The sequence below is a fragment of the Plectropomus leopardus genome, chromosome 8 (genome assembly GCF_026936395.1).
Source record: "Plectropomus leopardus strain MGB_pleo_1.0 chromosome 8, ASM2693639v1, whole genome shotgun sequence".
Lineage (NCBI taxonomy): Eukaryota > Metazoa > Chordata > Actinopteri > Perciformes > Serranidae > Plectropomus > Plectropomus leopardus.
In genome coordinates, this window is record NC_142183.1 from 32,179,841 (window position 1) to 32,204,341 (window position 24,501).

General features: G+C 40.5%; 1 protein-coding gene across 4 annotated transcripts in view; it reads left to right on the top strand.

Moving 5' to 3' along the window:
* il1rapl2 (interleukin 1 receptor accessory protein-like 2) overlaps positions 1–24,501 on the top strand; it is a 487,999-nt gene that overhangs the window by 438,707 nt on the left and 24,791 nt on the right. For all 4 annotated transcript variants that reach the window (XM_088081369.1, XM_088081371.1, XM_088081370.1 and 1 more), the window contains 2 exons: positions 11,056–11,188; positions 20,386–20,531. In XM_088081369.1, coding sequence (XP_087937495.1) covers positions 11,056–11,188; positions 20,386–20,531 — 279 coding nt within the window. The remainder of the gene's footprint in view (positions 1–11,055; positions 11,189–20,385; positions 20,532–24,501) is intronic.

The window sequence follows — 24,501 nt, forward strand, 5'->3', positions numbered from 1 at the left end:
TCCTTTGATACTCAGGCAGCGATGCATTTTAAATTTCAGGTGTGCACCGTCAACAGAAACTAACAATTTCCCAGCTAATGATAATGACGTCACAGCTTTAGACACAGCGTGAGTGATAAAAAGGGATTTACAGGGAAGTGCGGAACAAAAGACCGGCCACTTTCAACAAAGATAGAAAACAAATCATTTCAGAAACTCAACGATTAGTATTGAAATCTTGAAAACTGCAGTTGGCACAAAGGTTGGGATTTTGCAGCAGCGTCACAGCCGCGTACACAGCTTCCCTAAAAATAGCAAAGATTCAAAATTAAAAAGGAATAATTTTTTAGAGACAGAGTGTCTGTAAATAGACAAAATGAAAAAGTGAACAGCCTCCCAGGTTACAGCTGAGCTGCCCACTTACAGACACGTGTGTGTGTGTGTGTGTGTGTGTGTGTGTGTGTGTGTGTGTGTGTGTGTGTGTGTGGCACCATCTGTGTTGACATGTGCAGCTGCGCTCCCTTGGAGCCCAAGACCCAAAACTCAGCTGTTACCAAGACAACCCCCATACACCCCCGTACCTGGTTCATACACACACGCAAATGCACACACAGTCTTCAAACCACCTAAAGGTCTTACACTGTGTGTGCTTTCAAATGAGCAGATGGACAGAGATGTATTTGATATGAGATTCATATTTGTGTGTGTGTGTGTGTGTGTGTGTGTGTGTGTGTGTGTGTGTGTGTGTGTGTGTGTGTGTGTGTGCGTGTGTGTGTGTTTGTTTGTTTGTGTGTGAGGGCTACAGAAATATAGAGAGATGGACTGTCTATGTTTCAGTTTTAGATAACTCTTCACTCTGTCCGTGTGTATGTGATGTGAAGATGATCTCATTCTCTCCTGAATTATAGATTTGCTGGATCCACATCTGTTCTGCTTTCAGTCATTTACTCAGCAAAACACCTTCTGTAGTAGAATGTGCCATCGGTCAGGCTCAGGAGAAGCACAGATTATACTAGAAGTGTGGACTCAAGTCCAAATTAGGTCACAAATTTGATGACTTGCAACTTTACTTGGACTTTAACACTAATGACGTGTGACTTCACCTAGACTTGAGTCTTTTGACTTGAAAATAGTTGCTTTTATACATTTTAGTTTAGTTCAGATTTTAAAGCAAATAAATGATTATTAAAATATATTATTACTTTGTTGTTAAAAAGGAATTGGACTTGAAAAACAATGACTTGGTCCCACCTCGGCTATATAGTGCACTTCACAGTCCATGTGTCCAGATTTTTGTAATTTGAAAAAGCTCTTTGTCAGCAGCATGTACTCTGCTTTTCCTATTTTTTAACTCTGCTGTCGATGATGTTTACAGCCCGGAGTTTCTCAGTTGTTATGCCCCGTCTAGGGGTGGCCAGGACACAACATGATAAACCCATTTCCCTCAAGACCCAAGCAGCCACAAGGACAAGTTTGTCAAGAGATAACAAATGATTAATGGTGATTTATTTACAACATATATTCATTTATATGAACAGAAGGTTAATGGAAATTTACCTCAGGGTGAAAATCAGGTTAACATGTTAAACACAAACAGCTCTGAGAAGTAATTAAAGTAATCTAACTAAATCTAAGACAACCAAAGTATAATTTAACTTAACAGAACCAGAACAAAAGGAAGTTAACTAAACTGAAGTTTCACCCTCACATTACCCAAAATAAACCCAACTAAACACAAACTCTCAAACAAAGGGAAGCGTGGCGTGACCGGTTGGGAGATGAAAGAGATGCCGCCGCGCTTCTTAAGAAAGGGAATACCTCAGTCACAGCCTATGAGCGATGACGCACCTGAATTAATACAGACGCATGGCACACAAAGGAGCAGCACGCATCCAACACAGCCAATCTACAACAAAATAATACAATAACGACTGCAGTCGTAACATCAGGTGTACTGGTGATTTTATTTTGCACACTTTTTTAGGGCTGCATTCAGGGAAAAGTGCATCTTTTCTGATTATACTAACCTCCTCTGGCTGCTTGTAGGACATACTGGCGGGGAGGTTTCTCTGAGAATACCATCATCATCTTTGGATTTTAAATTATTGATTTTAATGTGTTCATTCAGCCTTTAATAGTGTTTGATTTTGATGTTATTTCGTTTATCATTATTTGTAAGACAGATTTTATTTCATTTTATTAAATTTTAAATTTTATTAAAATTACATTTTTTTTACTGCATTCAACTGAATGTCACATATGACCCCACCCTGGGCCTAAGACATGTATTTAGCTTTTAGCAACATGAATAATGCATTGTCCCTGTCAAATAAACAACTAAGATAAATTGTCTAGCAATTATGTTTTTTCTGTCACTTCAGTCTTCTCACCACCTCCCAGATCTGTGGAGTTAGCCCCTGAAGAGCCAGGCCTCTTGGTTGAGAACCACTGGTTTGTGACAAGAGTTTTAAGCAAAATTTGATAATTGGTGCCCCTAAATTAAAGCCTGAGCACACTCTGGCTGTAGAGGAGCTGTCTGGACTCATTAGGACCACTGTAGTGTCTTTCCACTGTGTGTAGCTCTTGCAGAATGTTTGTATCTCTGCAGCACAGAAGTAAGATTTAAGTGGAAAGGATCAGTGCGTTGGTTAGGTCCATGTCACTGGAGCATGCTGTTGCCCGAATTAAACAATGTGCTTATGCAAGCCTTGTCTGGCTGTAGCTAGCTGTCAAAAGCAGCTAGTTTCTTTGCTGCAACAACAGATGGGCATGAAAAGAGGAGCACACAGAAGGCAGAGCAATCATCCAACAACAGACAACCTTCTATAAGTCAGTTTCCTGCCTGTTATATGATGAGAATATACCTGTGCATTGTGCCACATGCCTCCATGTTTGCATACAGTATGATTAGTAACATTATAACACTAATTCTGATACTAGAATTCAGGATTTTGGCGTATACCTACAGTACCAGTAATCCCTTTTCCCCAAATTTAAAATCTGTAATCCTCTCTGTGCAGAACTGATAAGATTATTCTTAAGATAACATGAAGCTGCACTGTAACATCCTTAACTATAAGTGGAGATGTCATACACCAACACGATTTTTAGCCACATTTTAATTGTATTGTGTAGGAGGTATACTATTCATTATTTGCATATTATAAAGGAAATTGTGCTGTTGCAGTGTGTCAGTGTGATAACAAAAAGACAACCTGTCACATTTAAATGTGTTAGTTTTATGTACAGATAGACTTTTTTTTCAACTCTGCTGAGCAGTGTGTGATAAATGATGATCACATTACTTTTACATTACCGGCTCCTCACAAAGCAGTAGGTAGTAGATAATTGTTCTGTTTCATGACCTGAAGAAACATTGTCTCTGAACATAATACAGGCAGTGATTATGTCTCCACAACAACATAGTTAAGAAAGCAGTTTAGTAACATACAAATGTAATTTCTAGGAGACATGGCTGAATTACAGTTTACAGTTCTTCAAATTTAAGCCTCTCAACTGGTTCGACTAGCAGAAGTTCTCCCTTCAGTCCCCCAAGTTAGGGCTTTTTGCCACACTGAGTTGTCATTTTACTCTTTTGTTCCTTTGTCCTTCTGTGCCATCATGCAACCTACCACTGGTGATGACCGGTAAACTGGTGAATTAATATCTCTAGTCTGAATGATGTTTCATCTCAATACTGGAGCACACTGGTTGCACTGACCTGACATTACTGGATTTCCAGGCAAAAGGGACAAATTAATTAAATAAACTTTATTTAAGGTAAATTTTGATAATAAGTAGGTCAAGGTTTAATGAAGGGGCTGAATAACTGATGGCAGAATTAAAAAAATATACATTGCAGTCAAAGTATGTTAACTTCAGTCCTTTCTTGTCAGTCATAGTTGTCAAATCAACTGATGTAGGTGTGTGTGTGTGTGTGTGTGTGTGTGTGTGTGTGTGTGTGTGTGTGTGTGTGTGTGTGTGTGTGTGTGTGTAAAACCAGTTTTCAGTGATTCATTTCCCTCATTAAGGGTTGTCCTACTTCTCTCCTACAATCCTTCACCTGACAGCTCTTATTTCCTGTACGCATACAGATAGTGTTTAGTGTTTGATAATAATTTATTTCTCAGCACTCCCCGCTGTTTCTAAGGTAATATGATTATTGTACCGGTACCTCCTTTGTGACACTTTCTGGATTTACCTGTCTCATCAAACACAAACTGTCCATACACAGGCCCAGAAACAGGAAGTGCACCATGATCTAATACAAATTTTACATAGGGCCAAAAGTGGAATTACACTGTCCGGGTCCATCACGTGATGCCCGCTAGCCCAGAAGTTCTTTTCCCCTTCGACTTGGGAAATTGATGTCTGTAAATCAGTGAATAATTTTTTGTGTGCGTCAAAACCCCCGCAGAAATGACTCATTTAACTATGTAAATTTAAGCCATCAAGTTTGATAGCATTTGGAAAGTCTAAAAGAGCCACAAGATTAAATATTTTAGACAGCCATTCAAGGTAGCGAAGCATCAAACTAGAAGTCAGTCTCTTCACAAGCAGAGGTTACCCACTTGGGCACACTCAGCCGCATTTGGCCATAACCCTAACCCGCAAAAAGAGCTTTTTGTGCTTCATGCGCCAATGAGCAGCTCTCATAGGAATGAACAGCGCCCGGCCTCTGTGGCTGTATCCACTTTCTTTGATACATCCATGGTTCTCATTCCAAACTGGCGCTGCTCTGTCAGTGCTGTTGGAGTAAGTTCGCAAAGCTAAAGGCAACTTTTGTGTGCACATGGAACGCCACTGGATGTTGTCAGCTTAGAACATGGCCAGACAGAACTGGTGGTGGTGTATTATACGCCATTGGGCAGTCGGAAGGCACCTGTCGTGTCAGTCTGACACGTAAATTGAAGAACATGGCCTTATGGAACCTGTCCTGTTCAAAAGAAACGCAGCAGGACGGCATCAGGTTGAAATGCTGCCAGTAACGACGTAACATAAGGAGGGCAAGAGCACCTATAGGGTGGGTGGGAGGGGTGGTGGATGAGATGTATCCGTCAAAGCCCGGACTTTCATGTAGGAGTCCTGTGTTTGCTTCCTGTCTGAATGTGATGGTTTTTTTTCTCCACTTTACCATGTGCCTCCTTCCTCTAATCCTAACCATCCATGTGCGTTTGTTCATGTTCCGGCGTTGGTTGCCATGTGCCTGTGATGTCTTAACATAACCACGTGCCGCGTCATCCCACCACATGCATTTTTGGCCATCGCGCTAGCAGCAACCTGGGAAATAAACAGCAGGCACAGAAGGATACCGAGAGCATAATATGTAGACACAGAAGTCCACTAACAAAGCAGAAACATGTGACAAGTTGGGATGAGAAGGTGTTGGCAGAACAGATGTCACAGAGACAGTGCTGTAACAGTGCAGGGGAAAGGTTTGTGTACGGACAGAGAGGGTAGGGCAGAGAGACTGGTAGGGACAGGGGAGAGAATATAAGGAAGGACTGAGAAGGCATAGAGGGCAAATATAGCGGGAAAAAATCTTGACAGAGGAAAAAAGAGAAGGAGACCGAGAGAAGACAGGAAGACATGCAGAGACAGAGAATCTATTTTAGTGATGAGAAGAGGTGAGAAGCAAGCAGAGAACAGGGAAACCCAACAAGTGACAAGTGAAACAGACTAATGATGTGATAAGTAGCTACAACAGTTTGAGAGGTAGGAGCAGAGAAGACAGACTGTGTTTCTATGAATTTCCCACCGTCCTCTGTCCCTTCCTCCCAGTGCTCATATATATGAAACATCACCGTCAACATCATCACTTTCCCTGGGAATTTGGGGTCTTTCTCTCTCAAAAAAATGCTGTAAACCTTAACAGGTTGTGCTCAGGTAGCTGCATTGTAGAATGGAGACTTATTTTGTTTGGATTAATGAGAAAGTCACCTTTGCAGTATAACGTGGCAGAAAATGAGTTGAGGTTTTATCCAAACAGTATACAGCATTTAAATTTTGTAATAAACAAGTGTCTCTGAATGTCTGGGTTTTGGTGCTGAATGCATTTTGATTTAAGAAACAAACAAGTACCCGTTGAAATTGTGCTTTTCCAAAGCCTTTGTCAAGTATTTGTAAGAATTTCTGAGGGAAATTCCTTAAAGTGATTTAAAAAAAAGACAATCTATGTCTGTCACTCAAATTAATTGCATGTTGTTTTTTTTAAGTTTGTACAGCTGCTTTATAATTCACCACAATTTATTGGAAAATAACATACACAGTTGACACAATTGTATTTTTTTTGTTTTTTTTTTATAAGAGCCACAGCTAATTTTATAATAATGAGACCACTATATTCAAAACATTGAGATTCTGAAGGCAATGACAAGTGTTTCCAGCAAATTATAACATAATTATTGATTGAAAAAATACACCGTGTAGGATCTTAAACATGTTGCCAATCACATTCTGACAGCACTATATAGTAATAATTCAGCCAAATAATATGAAGATATGTCAGACTGTGGTTTATTTACACATCCAGCAGACTATGAATGTCAGTCCAATACTCCCTCTCCTCTGAGCCCTGCTTTGGTCTCCACCAACTCCTGAGGGAAAGATCCGTCTCTTCAGCCATTCAATGCTGTGCTGTGTTCACCAGTTAGTTACTTGCTTTGTCTGTTTACTGCTTGGCTCTGGCCAGCTTAGTGAACGGTGTGTTTATCAGATCTTTTCTGCTGAAAACAGCTACCTGCTGTGACTGGAAATGAAGTTGTTGAGAGCTGTAAGTCTGAACCAAAAAAAATTGGAAGATGATTCTTTTTGAGCTTGTCACTCTCAGTAGCATGTTCCATGTTGCACAGTAAAGTAATCCAGTGTTAACTTGAATAAAATTTTAGCCAATGCGAAACCATTAATGCATTTATTAGACAAGTGTTGATGTTTCCTCTAACGCTTTGTGATGGTTTCAGGGTTTGACACTTGACTCTTCTTCTGATTATCGGATTTTGAGGCAGATTAATCTTCATCAACAATGTTCTAATTAAACTTAATTAAAGTTAAACCAAAGACTGTTAAGTATCCAGCCATTGTTATGTCAACCGTGGGTTGAAACCTTGTGTTGAAGCCTTCAGTTTGGCTTTTTTTGCCATCACTAACTTGGATTTTTGGAGCCAGAAGTGACCATATTTTAACAGTTTGGTGGAAATAATTTTATTATTAGCTGCTAACTTGATTAGGGTGATGCATTTACAGTTATGAGTAACTGTGACTGACTTCTAGCTTAAATAAAATGTAGACGGCCGAGGAATATAAGAATTCACCACCTGTGCAGTTTCATGAACAGGGAAATTAGCCATAGAGACCAAAACCATTTTTGATATCAGGCTGTAACCATGTTTATTTTTGCCCAAATTTGGGCATTTTAACATGGGGGTCATTGGGGACTGACTCGCTCTTGAAGCAAGCCCCAAGTGGCCATTCAAGGAACTGCAGTTTTTGGCACTATCACTACACAATTGTGTGATCAATTCAGAGCCAAACCACTCTACCACACTGCCCCCTGTCAAACTGTATTATCTATTATTATTGTTCCTATTAAGTCATTAGTGCCTTGTCTTTACTTAGGAAGTAATTTTAAATTATTTATTATGTATTACTGTATATTGTGCACCACATGGAGTTTGCATTTTCATTGTACACTCATTTGATGAGTTTTTCTTTCACTGTGGAGGATTCGTTTCCTTTTCAGCTGGCTAACTCCGACTTGTGAGAACAAATCAAAACACAGAAAAATGCAGTGAGATTCTTTGCAGTGAGAATGTGGTCTAAATCAGTGACAGGAAACGACCTCAAAACACAAGGCTTTTAGTGTCAGAAGGAAACAGATGTTGATGTCTGACAACCAGCAGTTGCTCTTGCTCAGATAGCAGCATAAAAAAATGAACCAAGGGCAAACCACAGTCTGGACTGATGCTCACATTCAGCTGCTTCTTTATGTGCATCTACGTGTGATGAATGTCAGAGATGCAGCATTAAAGAGGACAGGCCAGTCTGCCAGGCTGAACTAAACTTCCAGAGACTGGAATCAGATCAGTTTTGACTCATGAGTCATATGACTTTTGTTTACATTCTCACTTGCGATTGGGCAGAGCGAGCCTTTCATGTATGCTTCACACCAATGGAGACGACATCTAGGTGTGAACGCACTCTGCAGGGCCGTGAAGTGTTGAGGAGCCGACTTGAGAAAGCTCCCATCAATCACTCATACAAAGTCTTTCTTTGATGCTAATGACAACAACATAGCACCAACCTTTTTTGAGGTCTTATAAACACCCTGCTGCTTTAGCCACAAATAGAAATGATGAATCAGCTCGGCTGTGCAACACCACATATCAGGGCTGGTGATTCTGATTGAGACCGACACAAACTCACACCAAGCACAACCTACACACACCCTCATGCCACACAAGTGCAAACTAAGTTGATGATTTTAATCACCATAACATGCTGAGAACACAAACACACCCTCGGGGTGCTAATCAATTACTGCAGCGCTCATGTACACACACCTACATACACACGCAGGGACACAGAATCAAGCTAAAGTAATTTCACTGTAATTCAACATTCTTTTCTGCAGTGTGTGTGTGTGTGTGTGTGTGTGTGTGTGTTTGTGTGTGTGTAGTAAAGGATGCTGGCTGCCTCAGCACAAATGCAAGAAAACACACCATGAGAGCCCATCAACACACATGCGCGCACGCGCGCACACACACACACACATGCACACACACACATACACACACACACACACACTATGAAGTTTTGCAGAGCGCTTCATCTCTTGCCTTGTTAGAAATTATAATTTTGAGACAGACAAACGTCAAAGTCTTCTGTCTTCCCCCTGTTCCTCCATCAGTCAGAATAAGTGAAGCAATGGAAGCCAAACATGAAGCAATCATCCGGCATTTCCATTTGAAAACAGCTGCATTTTGCCATGACCAATTGATAAAACCTCATGTTTATTCAACCGATAACCAGTTTGTGAATTTTTTTTACCTTTTGACGCTCTAAACATTTGCATGTTCTTTTGAAGAAAGGTAATTTCAGGGATTAACTTGCCCAAGGACAAAACCTGCACAGAAGCACCTGCATTTCCTCTTCACTCTGCATAAAAGTGTCTGCCACAGTCAGTGTCTAAAATGTAAATATTTAGTTCAGTGTTAACATTCAGTTCAAGTGTTTGTCTGACAACAAACACACAGATATGCGCATAACTGTTAGCATTCAGTGTTGGTGCTAGACTGTGCTGATAGAGCTATCATTATGATAATACTGAGGTCTATCATAATTATCTGCTAATTGACTGCCTAACGAGGTAGTGCTCATTAGAATGCTCATTAATACTCCATCATCACCATTGATAGCTGTAATCACAGAGTGGTGGTTTCAAGGTCTTGCAGGAGGGTATGTGAGAGTGTGTATATACTGTCTGCACATGTGTGTGTGTGTTCTGAGTATAGTCACTTATTTCTTTCAGCAGTAGGTTAATATATTACAGTATAATCACAAGACCTGTTGCATTTAGCCCTTCCAATAGAGAAAACAGCCTATAGAATAGCAAATTTTGTCTTTTTTAACACTTTGAAACCTGAACAAAAAGGTTTGATTTATTTCAAACACAGGGGGAGACGGCAACAAGCAACTTAACAAGACATGGCCAAAAAGATAGCAAAAAATAAGTGAAAAGTCAGACAGAAAACAAATAAGGAAATTACCTAAAAAGTGCTAAAAATTTAATGACTTAAAATATCTTACCAAATTTTTGTAACATTATTTAAAATATAAAATTCTTTTAAATATGAGATTGCATGACATTTGTATGCCCTGTCCCAAACAACAACTAATAAGTGCCTTTTAATTTAAAGAGATATTGTGGGAGTGCAGGAATGACGAGACGGAGAGACTGATTTGAGTCCAGTCTGTTTACTCTCACTTCAGAACAGCAACAACACATTCCAACACAAGCTCCCAATCATCTGACAGTACAGGCTAAACAGCGCTAAAAACCATGCTCCCCAAAACTGCATTTCCTAGAATCTCCTTCTGCCAACTCTGAACTCTGCTTCTTAAAGGAGCAACAGTCTCTGGTGAATGTCTCCACACAGACCCCTACAGAATTCACCATAGCAAAACAGTGCAAAACAGCCAGGGCAGGGTCTGGCCGGAGCCAGAGGGCATCCTCGGGATGGGGCTAGGGCCAGGTTGGGCTTGAGATGGTCCACCGAGACCCGCTGTGGCTTACCCCCCATGTTCACCACAAAGTTCTTAGGCCCCGCCTCCAGCACACAAAAGGGCAGTTTGTATGGGGGCTGCAGGGGGGTGAGGTGGCCATCATGACAGATGAAGACATACTTGGCCAACAGCACATCCTTAGGGACAAACGACTGAGAAAGGCAATGGTGAGATGTAGGGATAGGAGCAGAGACGCTGGCACTGTCCCGGGGAGTCTTATGGAGGGCAGACCAGGGAGCTGTGGCATCTTGGAAATAAGCCAATATTGACTTTTGATTTCAAACAGGACACAAACAGCTGTCTCATGGGTGAAAGTCCTATGTTTCCATCCACCCTGACCTCCGCAGACTCTCTCACCTGCTATACTTTGTCAGTTGCTCTCACCATCAAATATTGCCATGGATGAGTTTACATGGAGTTGTTTGAAAGCACGATGCGTCTAATATGGAAAGGGTGTCTTATGGAAAGGGTACCCTTGCACGTACACAGAAAGGGTCCCTTATGGTTGGTGTCAGACACAGAGATGCGGGACAAAATGTTGGTATTTGATGACCTAATAGAGAGACCAGGCTGTCTGAGCAACTGCAAAAATGTAGTTATACTGCAGTGCTCCAGCTTCCCTAATTAACCTTCTCCTCTTTGCTCAGAACATTGAAGCATGCATTTCAGTTGTCATTGTGTGTCTTTTCCTCAGCCTGGACTGCAGTGGCTGTTTCAGCTACAGCACAATGGGAATTATTTTGCCGTCACTCAGTGGTTGTCTGTGTTATAACAATGTTGTGTTTTGTGTCGCAGGTATGCCTCTCAGTCTGGACTGCAAGGCGTTTTTCGGCTACAGTGGAGAAAACAGACGACCTATTATCTATTGGATGAAAGGAGAAAAGTTTGTAGAAGAACTGGCGGGACACATTAAAGAGAGTGAAGTCAGGTAAATACACCAGTTTCAGACCAAACATGAATTCACTTCCAGTCACATATGTGATTTTCTGGAGTAGAGGAGACAAAATAAGAACCACAGTATATGTAAATTGAAAATGAACCAAAGTGGAATTAATACCAAAAACACGTAATTGTACCTAATACTGTAAGACACTGCATGACAGTAGAGTATCAGTTATTGTGTCTCAGGTCTACAGGTTTCTATTGTTAATTAATTTCTGAAAAGACTCGACTCCAGCTGCACTCCTCATACTGTCAGGATCTAATTTGCTCTCTTATGATTTATGACTCATTGAGGGCTCTCTGACAGATTTTCTCTCAACTTTCCAAAAAAATTATGAATACTAATAATAAAGTTAAATTGAATTCATTTTCTCCCCTATTGGGACCAATTACAGCGGGCCCCATTGGGAAAAACCTGATTGTCTGCAGGGCGTCAAATATCATTAGAACAATCTGCCAGATCACCATGAAAACCATCAGAACACTCAAAGTCTCACACTTTCTCATACACACATGCAGAGTGAAGTGCTTTACATTACTTATTAAATGTATCATTGTTAGATACAGCATACCTTAAAAGTGCAATGTGTAGTATTTAATGGCATCTAATGGTGAGATTGCAGAGCTGAAACTTTTCCCATGTGCCAAACATGTCAAAGGACTATGGTGGTCAATGCAAAACAACAAAAATGTGTAAGGTCCTATCTAGCACCAGTGTGCTTGGTCAGTGCTTGTCCGATCTGGGCTCCTGAAGAGCGAAATGGTAGGATGGTACATGTTACAATACGATTTGATATGGTATGAAACAATTTGATATAGTACGATACGATACAATAAGATACAGTATAATACCATATGATACGGTCCGGTACAATATGATACAGTATAATAACATATGATACGGTATGGTATGATACATATTGTGGTACGACATGATTCGGCGCTGTACAATACAATACACTATTTAACTCTATTGTCAGTTTACACTGAAATTCATTTAGCATCCTCAGACTGTTCCACTCAATAAGTTCAGTCATGACCATGGAACACAGAATCGCATAATATAAGATATATAAGATTCAGACCTTTATTAGCAGCATGCTGATTTTGGTTTAGCAACAGAATACACTGATATATACATTTTTCAATGAGGCATACTCCGTGGAAGGGGACCCGCTCTGTATGTAAATATAAACGACTTATTCTAAGGTTTTTCAGGTGATTGTGAGCTAATGAAAATATAGTGAAAAATATGTTAAACCATATCTGCTAATAGATGCTCCTAAATCCTGATCATTGGACCTTTAAAATAGTTTGCTAAACGCAGATTTATCAATTGTGCCTTTACCTCCAAGTGTTTGAAGCAGTATATTAAAGGGACAATTTACCTATAATTAATAATATTAATTATAGGTAAATATTAATAATATGTATTAGTATAATATTAATAATATGTTTTCAGAATCATAAATTACTCTTTAATTTTGTTTTGTCTGTATGTCTGTGGACTAACACCTTGTTCAGTGTGGAGATTGGGAATGCTGATGTTTTTCAAGTGTGCTTTCTTCTATGGGCAGATGCATGAAATAAGGTGCAGTCTCTTTTTGAGTTTTTTAGAAGGAAGGAGTATCAAAGCCATGCTGAGCTCTGAATGAGCAAGTTATGCGTCAAGCTGCGTGCATGTGATTCTGCTCTTCTTTCACTTTTTTTTTCAGCTGGGAGGACTTAATAAAATGTTTGAGATCTTAGTAGAGATCACAGGACATCAACTAATACATCACAGGAAGCAAATGAAAGCTTTCCCCCGTACACAGACAGCTAAGAATTTAGTACGACAACAACCTCAAACAAACATGCAGCAAACACCATTTGGTGGTGGTTGTTGCTGTAATAACTTTGCCTCTGTGAAGGGGGTAGAGATGGGATGAGGTATGCAGGATTATAGCACATGAATCTAGGCCGACTTTAGAACCCCACCTGTTAATACCAGTGTGCTGCAGTGCTGCAGAATTGCTGAATTAAATATTTAATTTATGCACCAATTGCGCCACTCCTGTTGCAAAATCAGCAAGCAAAACTGTTATGTGGGTGTACAGTACATCATCTCCATTACATGGTATTACATATAAAAGTAAATATATTGTTTGTTATAAACTTGGTTTTATTTTTGCAGCTCTCTCCTTCATATGGTTTAATTTGATGAATGGCATGGTAACATTGTACTCCCCGAAGTAATTGCATTTCATAATGCAGCAACATCACTAGAATAGATCAATGGGGCAACAAAGATGACAAAGAAAAGGATTTAGCTCTACTCCAGCAAGTAGCAAGTAGGTCAAAGTTCAACCAGGAATTCAGGCTGTAAGCTCAGAGTGAGTGTTTACAGCAGTTTTAGGTTGTAGTTTCACTGTTGGGCTTGATTCTCTCTTCCAGCTACCTGGGGGTTTGGTTTTCAACCTGTAAGCTCCTCTGACCACTAGTGTTAGCTGCTCTGTTGGACCTATTTTTGTCTAGCACAGAGCAGATCTTTTGAAAACATGTCTCCTGTGTTTTACTGCATCACTGCACTTTTCTTAGAAATTGGATACGAGTGTATAAAGTTACTAATTTGGGGAAACAAGTAATTCAAGAGTATGAGATACTAATCTCAGGTTTATTAATCAATAATTTCCGAAACGTCTCCTCCTGGGCTCTGTGAATGTCTCTAGGATTAAATCACAGTGTACTAGTGGATAAAATGTTCAAACAGTGATTAAATTATCATTTTAAACAGCCTCCTATCGAGTACCACCTGCAGCAGTTTTACTTTAAACAGGACATAGTGACTACAGGGTACAGCAGGGAAAAGGCTGTTTGGTTTTCCCTAAGTGTTCTCACACCCTGCCAATGGCGCTTTAAAAAGAGTCGGGCATTGAATAGTGCATCATCTACAGTGACTACACTGTGAGTTAACATTTTTCTTTTTCTGTATTATTGGTCAACCTGACCACTTTTGAGCAATAATACTCTTTGTTCATTTCTCATGCAGCATCCTGAAAAAGACATTGTATTCCAACATGGGGATAACACAATTGCTATTGTTTTTCCTTACCATCAGCACTAACTTCCTTAAACCCCTTAGCATTAGAAAACAAATTTAACCCTTTGAAACAAAAAAAGTAAATTGCTGAAGAAAATCTCTGCACACCTGAATGTGCGACAGGTGCGTTGGAGGAGGGAGCAAATTTAAAAACAAAGACAGAAGCCGCAGCACACTGTCCTGCTTACTGCTGACATATTTATTGAGTGAAAATAAACATGTCAGCAGAAAGTGGGACAGTGTGCGGGAGTTTCTTTCTTTGTTTTTGTTTTTTTTTTTAAGCAAAAAAAACAAAAACAAAAGCACAAGAACATAGTTTGAAAATTAGCACAAAAAGAAAGTTTAAAAAACAAACAAAGAAAGGAGTGCTTCAGAATATTATTTCCTGAAACATAATTTAAAACATAAAAATATGGTCATTATAAATATAGTTTTAGTTATAATAATTTCTTAGACTTTTTCTTTATTTCCTGAGACATTTTTCCTTAGCTTTTCTCTTTTCTTTGTAATATCTTTTTCTACCAAGCTGCTTATTGCCTTCTTTTCCAGTGTTTGTGAAAGAATTTGAACCAATTTGCTCAGTATTCAGCGCTGAAAGCAGCACAAGAAAAGTGATGTTGATTCTGGTTTCAAAGGGTTAAAGTAAAAGAATATTATCCTCTACCTAAAAGCCTCTTTATACTTTAAAATAAAATGTGAATGGCTTTTCCACCTCCAAAAGGGAAATCCCTTTTCCTGTTCTGCCCGCTCCCTCCACAGTGGGGTCAGAGGTCAGGGTGAGTCTGGCCAGCAGCCCTGGAGCTGAGTGGACTTCAGTGTCTTGCTCTGGGGACAGTTCAGCAGGAGGGCTGCTTGCTGACCAGCTGGGGCTTGAACCCTGGTCCTCCATTTGAAGAATGGTCTCTGTCACTGCTAAGCCAGTCAGTGGCCTCTGAAAATGTTCACTCCCGGGAAAATAGTGTTACAGTGTTTAAACTTGAAACTAATCATGCCCTGTGGTATTAAATTAACCTTTGCCTGATGAGTTCACCATCATTCAGTCCAGTCCTCTGATCCAATCACATGGCGACGCCGGATTCAACAATCGTACGATGGCAGACAGACTCCTGCTGTGATGCACATTAATCTGTCCACGTTTAGCTCCCACCTCCCATCCTGCTGCAGCAGCGGCCATTTGACAGTGTGTGTTCCTGTCTGTTTGCTAAGATCTAATACAGTCTCATGGCCTCCATGATAATGTGAGCAACCCAAATTACTGATTCTTGTTACCCTGCAGTTTGAGAAAACTGTTGACATTCTCACCTCATTATAACCACACCTCCTAGAGAGAGCGGCAGGCTGTGAATATGTGTGACAGACAGGAAGTTTCAGACTTTTTCTTCTCTCTTAGCCTTTTCTTTTTGCACTGTATTGTTTGTTATTGTGGTATGTGTTTGTTTTGACCTGCAAAGGGACTACAGATGTGAACTAGCTTTAACCTATAATCGAGTACAGTGCATCAAATGATGGCATTTCTGTTTCAAACTGCACATGGTCTCTTTTACTTAAAAAAAAGTGCTCTTCTTTTGAAAACCTGCATCTGTCTTTGGATGATATACTCATTGATATATATGAGCAGTATCATCAGTTTAACTGCAGATGTTAGCATAACTTCAGTGCTGTCCAGCCACTCACATTTCTGCAACTCAGCTATGATAGTTCATGGTTCGTTCATGTGCGATGAATTCGTAATTACAAGATTTCTATTTGGCCCAGGGCCTCCTTCATATTTTCAGTTGAAGGCAGTGCTTGCCCATATGTCTAGTGGTGTGAAGAGATGTCTTTACCTGCTTGAAATTCACATCAGCTGTCCAATCCAACTGCTGTCAAAGCCTGGCTGTTTTAGCGGGGGTAATCAATGCTGTTAGTTTTCCATCAAGTGATTTAGTCACTGAAAGCTTGTTTCAGTGGCGATATTGCCATATAACATTTTAAAGGAGGAGGAAAAACTTTTTACTTTACTTTTTAAAGTACTCTTTAAAAATAATACAATACAAATGCCACTATTGTGGCAGTGATGTGAATCTATTGAAGGTATCAGATCATCATCAGATCTGAGGGGTGGGAGACAGAGTGGAGCTGTCAATGGCAAGGGGGCAACCATTGATGATCATTTCAGATCTATCACAGTTCAATCCATCCTTTATTTAGTGAGGCAGTAGGTCAGGGTGGAGTAAGTGATGGATTTAGCGCATATGTAGAGCTGGACATCATCTGCATAAAAGCAGAGGTGAACACCACAAAGATGGATAACATTATTCCACCTGCATCTAATGGGTTCTGTTCTGGTTCACACACCTAATTTCAAATGGTCTGAGCCTTTTGACCAAAAATAAATTGTTTCAGAATCCAAAAAGTTAAAATAGCAGGTTTTCCTTGACCTGAAGTGCGAACTGTGACAACATCAGTGAGCATGTCATATTCTACAGGTTGAAAAAAGGGGATGGAGTCTTACACATAACAGTCTTCTTTGTCTTCTTATCATTAATAGTTTGTCCATGGTTGTTTTTTGGATAAAAACAAATATCTTATAGGTTCATAGGTTATCAATGCAACCTGGCATCTTGTTTCTGCTATTTGGCCTACTTCCATTGTGCGTTGTTCAGTGCCCTTAGTTGATGATGCATTCTTGATTACTCTAGTTCTGCGGAAACCTGGTTGAAACACGGGCTGGGTCACTAGATAGCACCACAGTTCTTAAAATTATTAACAGAACCAGCTCAAGAACCGGTGCTGATTTGGTGGAAAAGGGGTACAAGTGGCAGTGTGGAGAGAATGAACAGAAAAGGAGCAAGCACTGAACCCTAGGGTACACCGTGGGGTAGGGATGTAGTACTGGAGGTGCAATTGCATTGTTGTTTTTCAGTGATAATGTACTTCATGAGAGGGTAGTAGCAGTGATACTGAGGCAGGAGGGAAGACTTGTGCAGTTGATAGGTGTCAGAAGTGGCAGTGAGGTTGAGGAGGATGTGAATACTCAGAAGACCTGAGTGTGAGAAGCAGAGGTTGTGGGTCCCATCGAAAAAGAGTGATTTTTATTAATCTCATTAGTATTATATGAGCGTGACATAGAGAGATCTCACCCGTGTGTCAAAGATGAGCAGAGGAAATCATTATTCACTCCTCAGACGTAATTCAGTGGGCCGGAAGGAGGGTGTTTAATTGCAGACGTCAAGACAGCCTTACAGTTATAGATTAGTGAGAGATGGAGGGAGGTAAGAGGAGAAAAAAAGGAGGGGTGAGTGCTGAGAGCTATAGGAGAGAAGGTGAGAAAAGGAAGAGCGGAAGTGATGTGTTTTTAATCGAGGATTTTTGCAACACTGCTTTTGACAGTGACCTCCAAACCTTTGCCCTGGTAGACATGAGAGTGATGCACAGACACAAAACCACCGACACACAGAGGACAGTAAAAAAAAAGGTAAAAATAAATAAAAAAAATAAATAAATAAATTAAAAAAAATAAATAAAATAAAATACACTTACAGAAGTGATCCAGTCATTCCATGTGCTACCTCAGAAAACTTTGATCTCACTATTTTATTGACCATAATAATAATACTGCATTCAGGCTTCACAACTTTTTCTGCTCCTCTGTTACTACACAGGTAGAGAAAAGGATTATTATTGAGAAATTTTGGAATTCGATTCTCACAGCAAGCACTCATGCCAAAAATGTGTGTCAAAATTCTTTGCAAGCAATAAAAGCCTCAAGTGACTGATATGGTTCCTTTTCATGGTGAGCTGCTGGCCACAGTTGGACTGTGGTAACTCCACTGTGGTTTAACCCCTGTGTGTTTTAGAATCTGTCCAGTCTTGACTGCCGATAGTAAAAGCTGAGTCAAACCAGCACTCACTGTGAAGAGGAAGAATAACAAAACTTGTGGCCTGTCTGGTGTGTTTTCTGTAGAGCTTCTGTAGAGCCGATTCTGCACAGGAATTGCTCATTATTTCTAAAAATCCTGCTGTCTGCTGGTTTAGTTTGGCCAGTCACTTTAAATTTACACCAAACCACCCCATAACACAGCTAACCTATGCCACACTGAACAGAAATATTTACCTCTTTTTTTTTCTTTTTAAGCCATTTCATGCTTTTGCCCGTCATTCCTATCTTCTGTTTTTTTTTGATAACCTGCAAATCTCACTTTTGCTCAGTCTTCAGTGCATGCATTTAATGGGCAGGTTTCTCTACGGGCTGCTTTACCATTATACCAAAAATGGATTTGTGTGAGCAAGGCAATTTAAACTGTGCAAGGTTTTCATTCATTTTCTATTCAGCCACTTTATCATGCAAATTGAAAAAATAATCCTTTTGCTGGGTTTTTATTAGATAAGCCTTTCATGCTTAAAGTTACATGGTGTTTACATTTTCTTGTGGAGAAGACTTGGAAGCCATACTTGAAAGAGCTTATACAGAGTCACCTGTTACAGCATAGAAATACAAATTTTCATATTTGGCATGTCGTATTGTACTGTAATTATTACTTGTGGTTAGTTTGATACCCCATTTTTGTTGCAGTTCTCTAAACCGCCGCTTTGTGTTGTGAAAATCAAACTTCCCTGTACTTTAATTACAGATTAAATACAGTTTCAAAATGTAATGCTGTCTGCAGACACAAGACCTATATTCATTTTATCTCACGTGTCATTGCTCATGTGTAACTCCAAAATGCTGCTCCAGGTGTGATTATGCACTGCATCACTGCACCAAGATCAAGAGAGCCATGACAGGCGTGACTTAAACACACGGGCGTCAGCCTATAGCCTGATATGTGGTATTAGCATCAGCAGTTTATTCTTAATAAACAATAACAAAGGCATAACACGTCAATCACAGTCATTTACTTGCTGTTATATGGCGGCTGATCTCGTCCTCTGCTCAGAGGGTGAGGAGCTCCTGAATTTCATTGTTTTCCTAGTTTGTGGACATCTAAGGCCGTCGTTCTTCTTCTTTGAATTAGCTGCTATGCTAACAGCTGCCTTTTAAATCTCTTGCAATGGGACGCACACATACACACATTGTCAAAATGCCACACTCTCGCTCCCTATTGTCATGTTTTTCTGGCTTTATGTTTTACACAGACCTTGTTTCAGGGCTAGCGAGACCACTCTGCCCCTCCTTTCCACGATCGGATGTTTTAAACAGAACTGCAAGACGGCGTAACGGCGTGATATTTCCACTTTGAACAGGCAGTGAAAATGCAGCCTCTGATTCTGTCGTCTGTATGTGATGTATGTGAATCCTTTTTTAATGTGTGTGTCTGTGAGAAGGTGAGGGCCATGGGAGAGAGCGAGAGAACCCCCTTCCCCTAAAGAAAGAAAAAAACAGATATATTAGAATACATTATATGAAATTACCGCTTTTGGTTTCCACTATTAAATTCACATGAAGCGCAGTAGGAAAAATGTTCTCCCTGTGAAGCTACTGGACCATCTGTGCTGACTGTTGTGAATCTGCCCTGTCAGCACAGTTAGCCTGATCTCAGATATCACTGGTCATGGCGGACCTGACCTTAAATCAGGCTCAGAGGTGCACGTAGTGACCCAAACATCAGTTCAGTCTCCCTCCTCCCTCACCTCCTCTCTTCCTTGCAGGCTTTTAAAGGACTATGACCTCACCATAAGGAGAGAGTCTTTTTTCCAGCTGTTGCCAATGTTTTCTGCACATGCCTCTTCGCTCCCTCTGTCCTCCTTTTTCATCTGCTCTTTTCTCCACACTGCTCCGCTTCTCATTTCTCCTCTCCCTTTCCCTTCTCTCCTCTCATCCACTTACTCCTTTTGCAGCTTTTAGTGGAGTAATTTAGGAGACATGGATCTCCCCCTGTTGCCAAGATTTACTCCTGTTTACCTCTCACCCCGTTTTCTCTCTTTCTATGCTCCTCTGCCTCTCTTATTTTTCTTCTTGTAGGTTAATTTTCAAGGAGTAATCCAGGAGGAGCTAATCCATCTATTGTTTCATACATGCTTATGTTCTCCTTGTCTCTCTTAAATGGATTTTAAAGGAGAATATATAGAATAAAGAGATGTTCACGTTGTGACTATTGTCTCCTCTTTGTGTGTTTGTTTAGGATTTTAAGGGAGCATTTAGGAGAGAAGGAGGTGCAGCTGTCCTTAACATTTGATGCTGTGGAGGAGGCAGACCTGGCCAACTACACCTGTTATGTGGAGAACCACATAGGGAGGCGCAGTGGGAGTGCTATACTGCAAAAGAAAGGTAAATTACTCTCACTTTCACTTTCCTTCCTTTCCTCCAATTTTAGTTAGAAACAAAAAAGTGCCTCAAATGTTGAAAAGCTTGCCGTCATAGTATCATTTCATTACTGCTGCTTTCCTTCAAGCAATGAATCTGAGTGAGTGACAGATGATATGAATGAATTATGAACAGCTTGCAAACAAATTGCTTATTTAAAAAAACAGCAGCATATGGTTCAATTTTGTCATTTTTTCTGTAAAACTGCAAACCAACATCATCAACAACATTATCATCAATCCAAAATGTATTTATATAGTATTTGAGCCAAAGATTATAAAAACATGCTTGACAAGGAAGGAAAGGGGATCTTAAATAGGGCTTACAACTAAGCCCTGTGGCATCCCATAGCTGTTTTCTTTTGAGAAGGCAGCGAGTTTACATTTTTAAAAAGAGAAAATTTTGGGGGGAATGTCTGAGTTACTTCAGAGAGGCACATGGTAAGGTGTAGAAAAAAACCCATCACATTCAGACTGGAAGCAAATACTGGACTCATTCCCCAGCCCTCCCACCCGCCTTATGGGTACCCTCGCACTTTTATCACGTTGTCACGTGTAGCATTTCAACCTGACACAGCTCTAATGCGTGTCAGGTTATGTCTGGCTGTGCTCTTAAGTGAGACGCCACCCATCCACGTATCATGCTGCCATGGCAAGTGCCGTCTACCAGCGTTTAATAACACTGCCAGTTTTGTCCAGCTATGTTCTCACCTGACGTCGTCCAGCGGTATATCATGTGGATACGATAGGAGGCTTTTGGCATTGGAAACTTAGGTCACAACCACTGCAAAAGTGGCAGTATTTGACAATTTCATAATGAGAGCAGGCTTCATTTGCTTGTGCTGTGTGTCGTTGCATGTGGTTTCATAATATGAAGTGCGTTGAGCTCTCAGGGCCACCATAGAAACAGCTAGCACCTCAGGAGTTCACTAATTGCACATTGAAAAATTTTAAATGACAAGTCACTGACATTGACTGCAGACATTCATGTCTGTGTATGCATTAAATGCGTTAAACATGTTAATTAGTAAACTTGAGATGTTGATGTATGTTTGACCATTAGGTAGAGCGAGGCCGGCTGCTTCCCCTGCTTCCATTGTTTATGTTATGCTAACATGATCCCCTCTTGGCTTTAGCGCTTTGCTATCTGTCAGCATAGATATACGATTGGCATCAATCTTTTCATCTTACTCTTGGTAAGAAAGCAAATAAAACTCTTCCTCTAAACAGATTAAGATCAAAGGATTTCTTATTTTATAGTTTTAGATAATTGACTGTCAGATAAACAGTTGGCGAAACAAACAGCCAGGTTCTGGTTTTAAAGCTTCCACAGTGTGTTGTCCTAAAAGAGTGTTTTATTTTCTGACATGCTATATATATAAAACTGTTTTTGCTCTAGTTACCTGGGACATATTCCATTTCTCTTTACGATTCCGTTAACAAGTAACACCCCGCCAGCTGAAGAACCGATGCTACTTTTACAGCCCTGTAAATATTTGTGGATGTGAACAGCTTCCAAGATAATTAAGCCTTTAAATGCACACTGTCATCGTGAAATGTGCGAGATATAAAAGCTCTTCCAAATATTAACTTCAAACATTTAGATAGCTGCTCTGAAACAGATGAAAAGAATCTTACCACATATACAGACAGCCTGAAGAGAAGATCCGAGAAGAGAAAACAGAACTGGACATGATCGACAGGCGATCATTAGAAAGTATGTCAGGAAAACATCACAGCAAACGGTGCCGAGCACCACATATGGAGGCAAAATAAAAAAAAACTGTATCTCATAGTTACTGCTTTAAATATTCAGCTGAAAAATGCATGAGGGTACAGCTCCCTTTGTAAAACATTTGCAGCAGTCCTGCAGTATCGTGCTTTCCATCTGATAAGGAGAGAGAACGGGCCTGTTTGAGTCAGAGGCCACGGCCCAGAGACAGAGAAAGAAACCTAGAGAGACAGAGAGAAACAGCACCGCAGGAGGAGATGAATTGTCTCTGTTACCTCAAAATTCAGTGGAAATGAGTGCCCACTATGAAATAAATGTACGTAATGCGGAAAAGCAGGGACAGGCGAAATTGGGGGGAAATGTGGAAAGAGATAAAGCAAGCGCAGAAACGATGGGAGACTGAACGAGGCAAGGAAATGGAGAACAGGGGAGAAATAATAGATGCAGACAGAGAGATAAAGACGCAGAAGCTGAGGGGTGCATGAGAAAATCTGGAGAGACAGAGCGAAGAAAAAAGGAGAGAAGAAGAAAGAGAGAGACAGGAGGACTAAAAACAGCTCTTTCTCACTCCCTGTCTGCCTCCTGCTGAATGCCTTGGGTGTCAAATCTATCTTACTATACTTAACTAGCACCCTAGGGACTCACACACACAGGCACAAGCACACACACACACGGGATAACACACACACACACCTGCGCAGTGGGTCAGGATGAGGACTGTAGGGTCGTCATTACTTCACACTGTAATTAAGTGGATGAATACAGGAGTGTGTACATGTGTGTATTTAGGCACAAAGCTTTACACTTTAAAGCAACAGGCAGCTTTGCTCTGGTTTACACAGCATGCTCGTGTGTGTGTATGCATGTGTGTAATCAGACCTGATGCATAAGCGCAGAAACACATACTCTTCTCATGGCAGGCATGGTAGGTGTCAGAGAAGACTTTACTTGGCTCGTCCCTGCTGGGTGCTCTTTTGAACGATGGAGTTCTGTCAGTGTTTGTGTTGGTGTGCATCTAATACTTGTTTCCTTTTGATTCCAAATGAAGTTTGCTGCTCTCACACACTCATGTCCACCCTCTGCTTTCAGTCTCTTTCTAACAATGACAACACCTAATAAGAGAAAGATTTACTATATTTTACTGCATATTTTGGATTAAGAAGCTGGTGGAAAGGATGAAGGGATAATATGTTGTGGGATGAAGGTATAAGGGGATGAAGAGAGAGTGTCATGGGATGGCAGGATGAGGGGTGAGGGATGAACGGTTGAGGGTGGATAGTAAAAAAGGAAGAGGAATGAAGGTATTAGGGTTGAAGGGTCGAAGAGATGAGGGGTGAAGGAATGACGGTCAAAGGGATGAATGGATGAAGGATGAGAGATGAATGGACGAGGGATGAGGGTTGAAGGGGTGAATAGATAAAGGGCAAGAAATGAAAGGATGAGTAGTAAAGGCTGAGTCTGTGGATCAGGGACGAGTGTGATGATGGACATTGGTGGAAGGTGGGAACAGGAGTGAACGGGGGGCAGAGACTAATTTAGCTAGGTATCTCTTTGTGGACTTACATTAGGATAAAGCTCCCAGTTGTTTCTGTATTCAGAGAAAAGAGAGTAGAAAGATACAGTAAAAGAGACAAAAAGGGATTTGGGGGAAGGTTGGGATGTTAGAACAGTCAAAGACGAAAAGCATGGCTCAGGTGTGCTGAGTACTCTTGGGTGTAAATGGGATGTGTTGGAGGAGTGGTTTTTGTTCCCCAACTTAGTTATTAAGCTATATTTATCCTGTTCTTGTGTTTTTCCTGCTTTCCCCTCCCATTCATTCCTCAATTTAGCAATAGCCGTTAGTTTTGGGCAGCAGATCCTTTGCAGAATCCAATTCTCAGTTGTCCCAAAGCTGTTTTTATCTACATCTCCTCCCCTGTGATTAGTATGGATTTAAAGGAAATGAGCACGAGATAATAGCTTTAACCTGGAAAAAAAATCCCCCGTTCAGTGTAGCTCACCACCTACAGTGCCGCTTTAGTGCCATTATCCTGTCAACCTAAAAAATATTTCAGCTAATCAGTAAGCACCTTGATTTTAGTTTCTGAGCAAACTTTATCTTACTATCTTCCTCAAAACACTATTTTCAGATGCGATGAGAGAACCAGCTCAAGAGGACTGATTATTAAAACTACATTGTCCTTGAATGGTTTTGAGTAGAAGT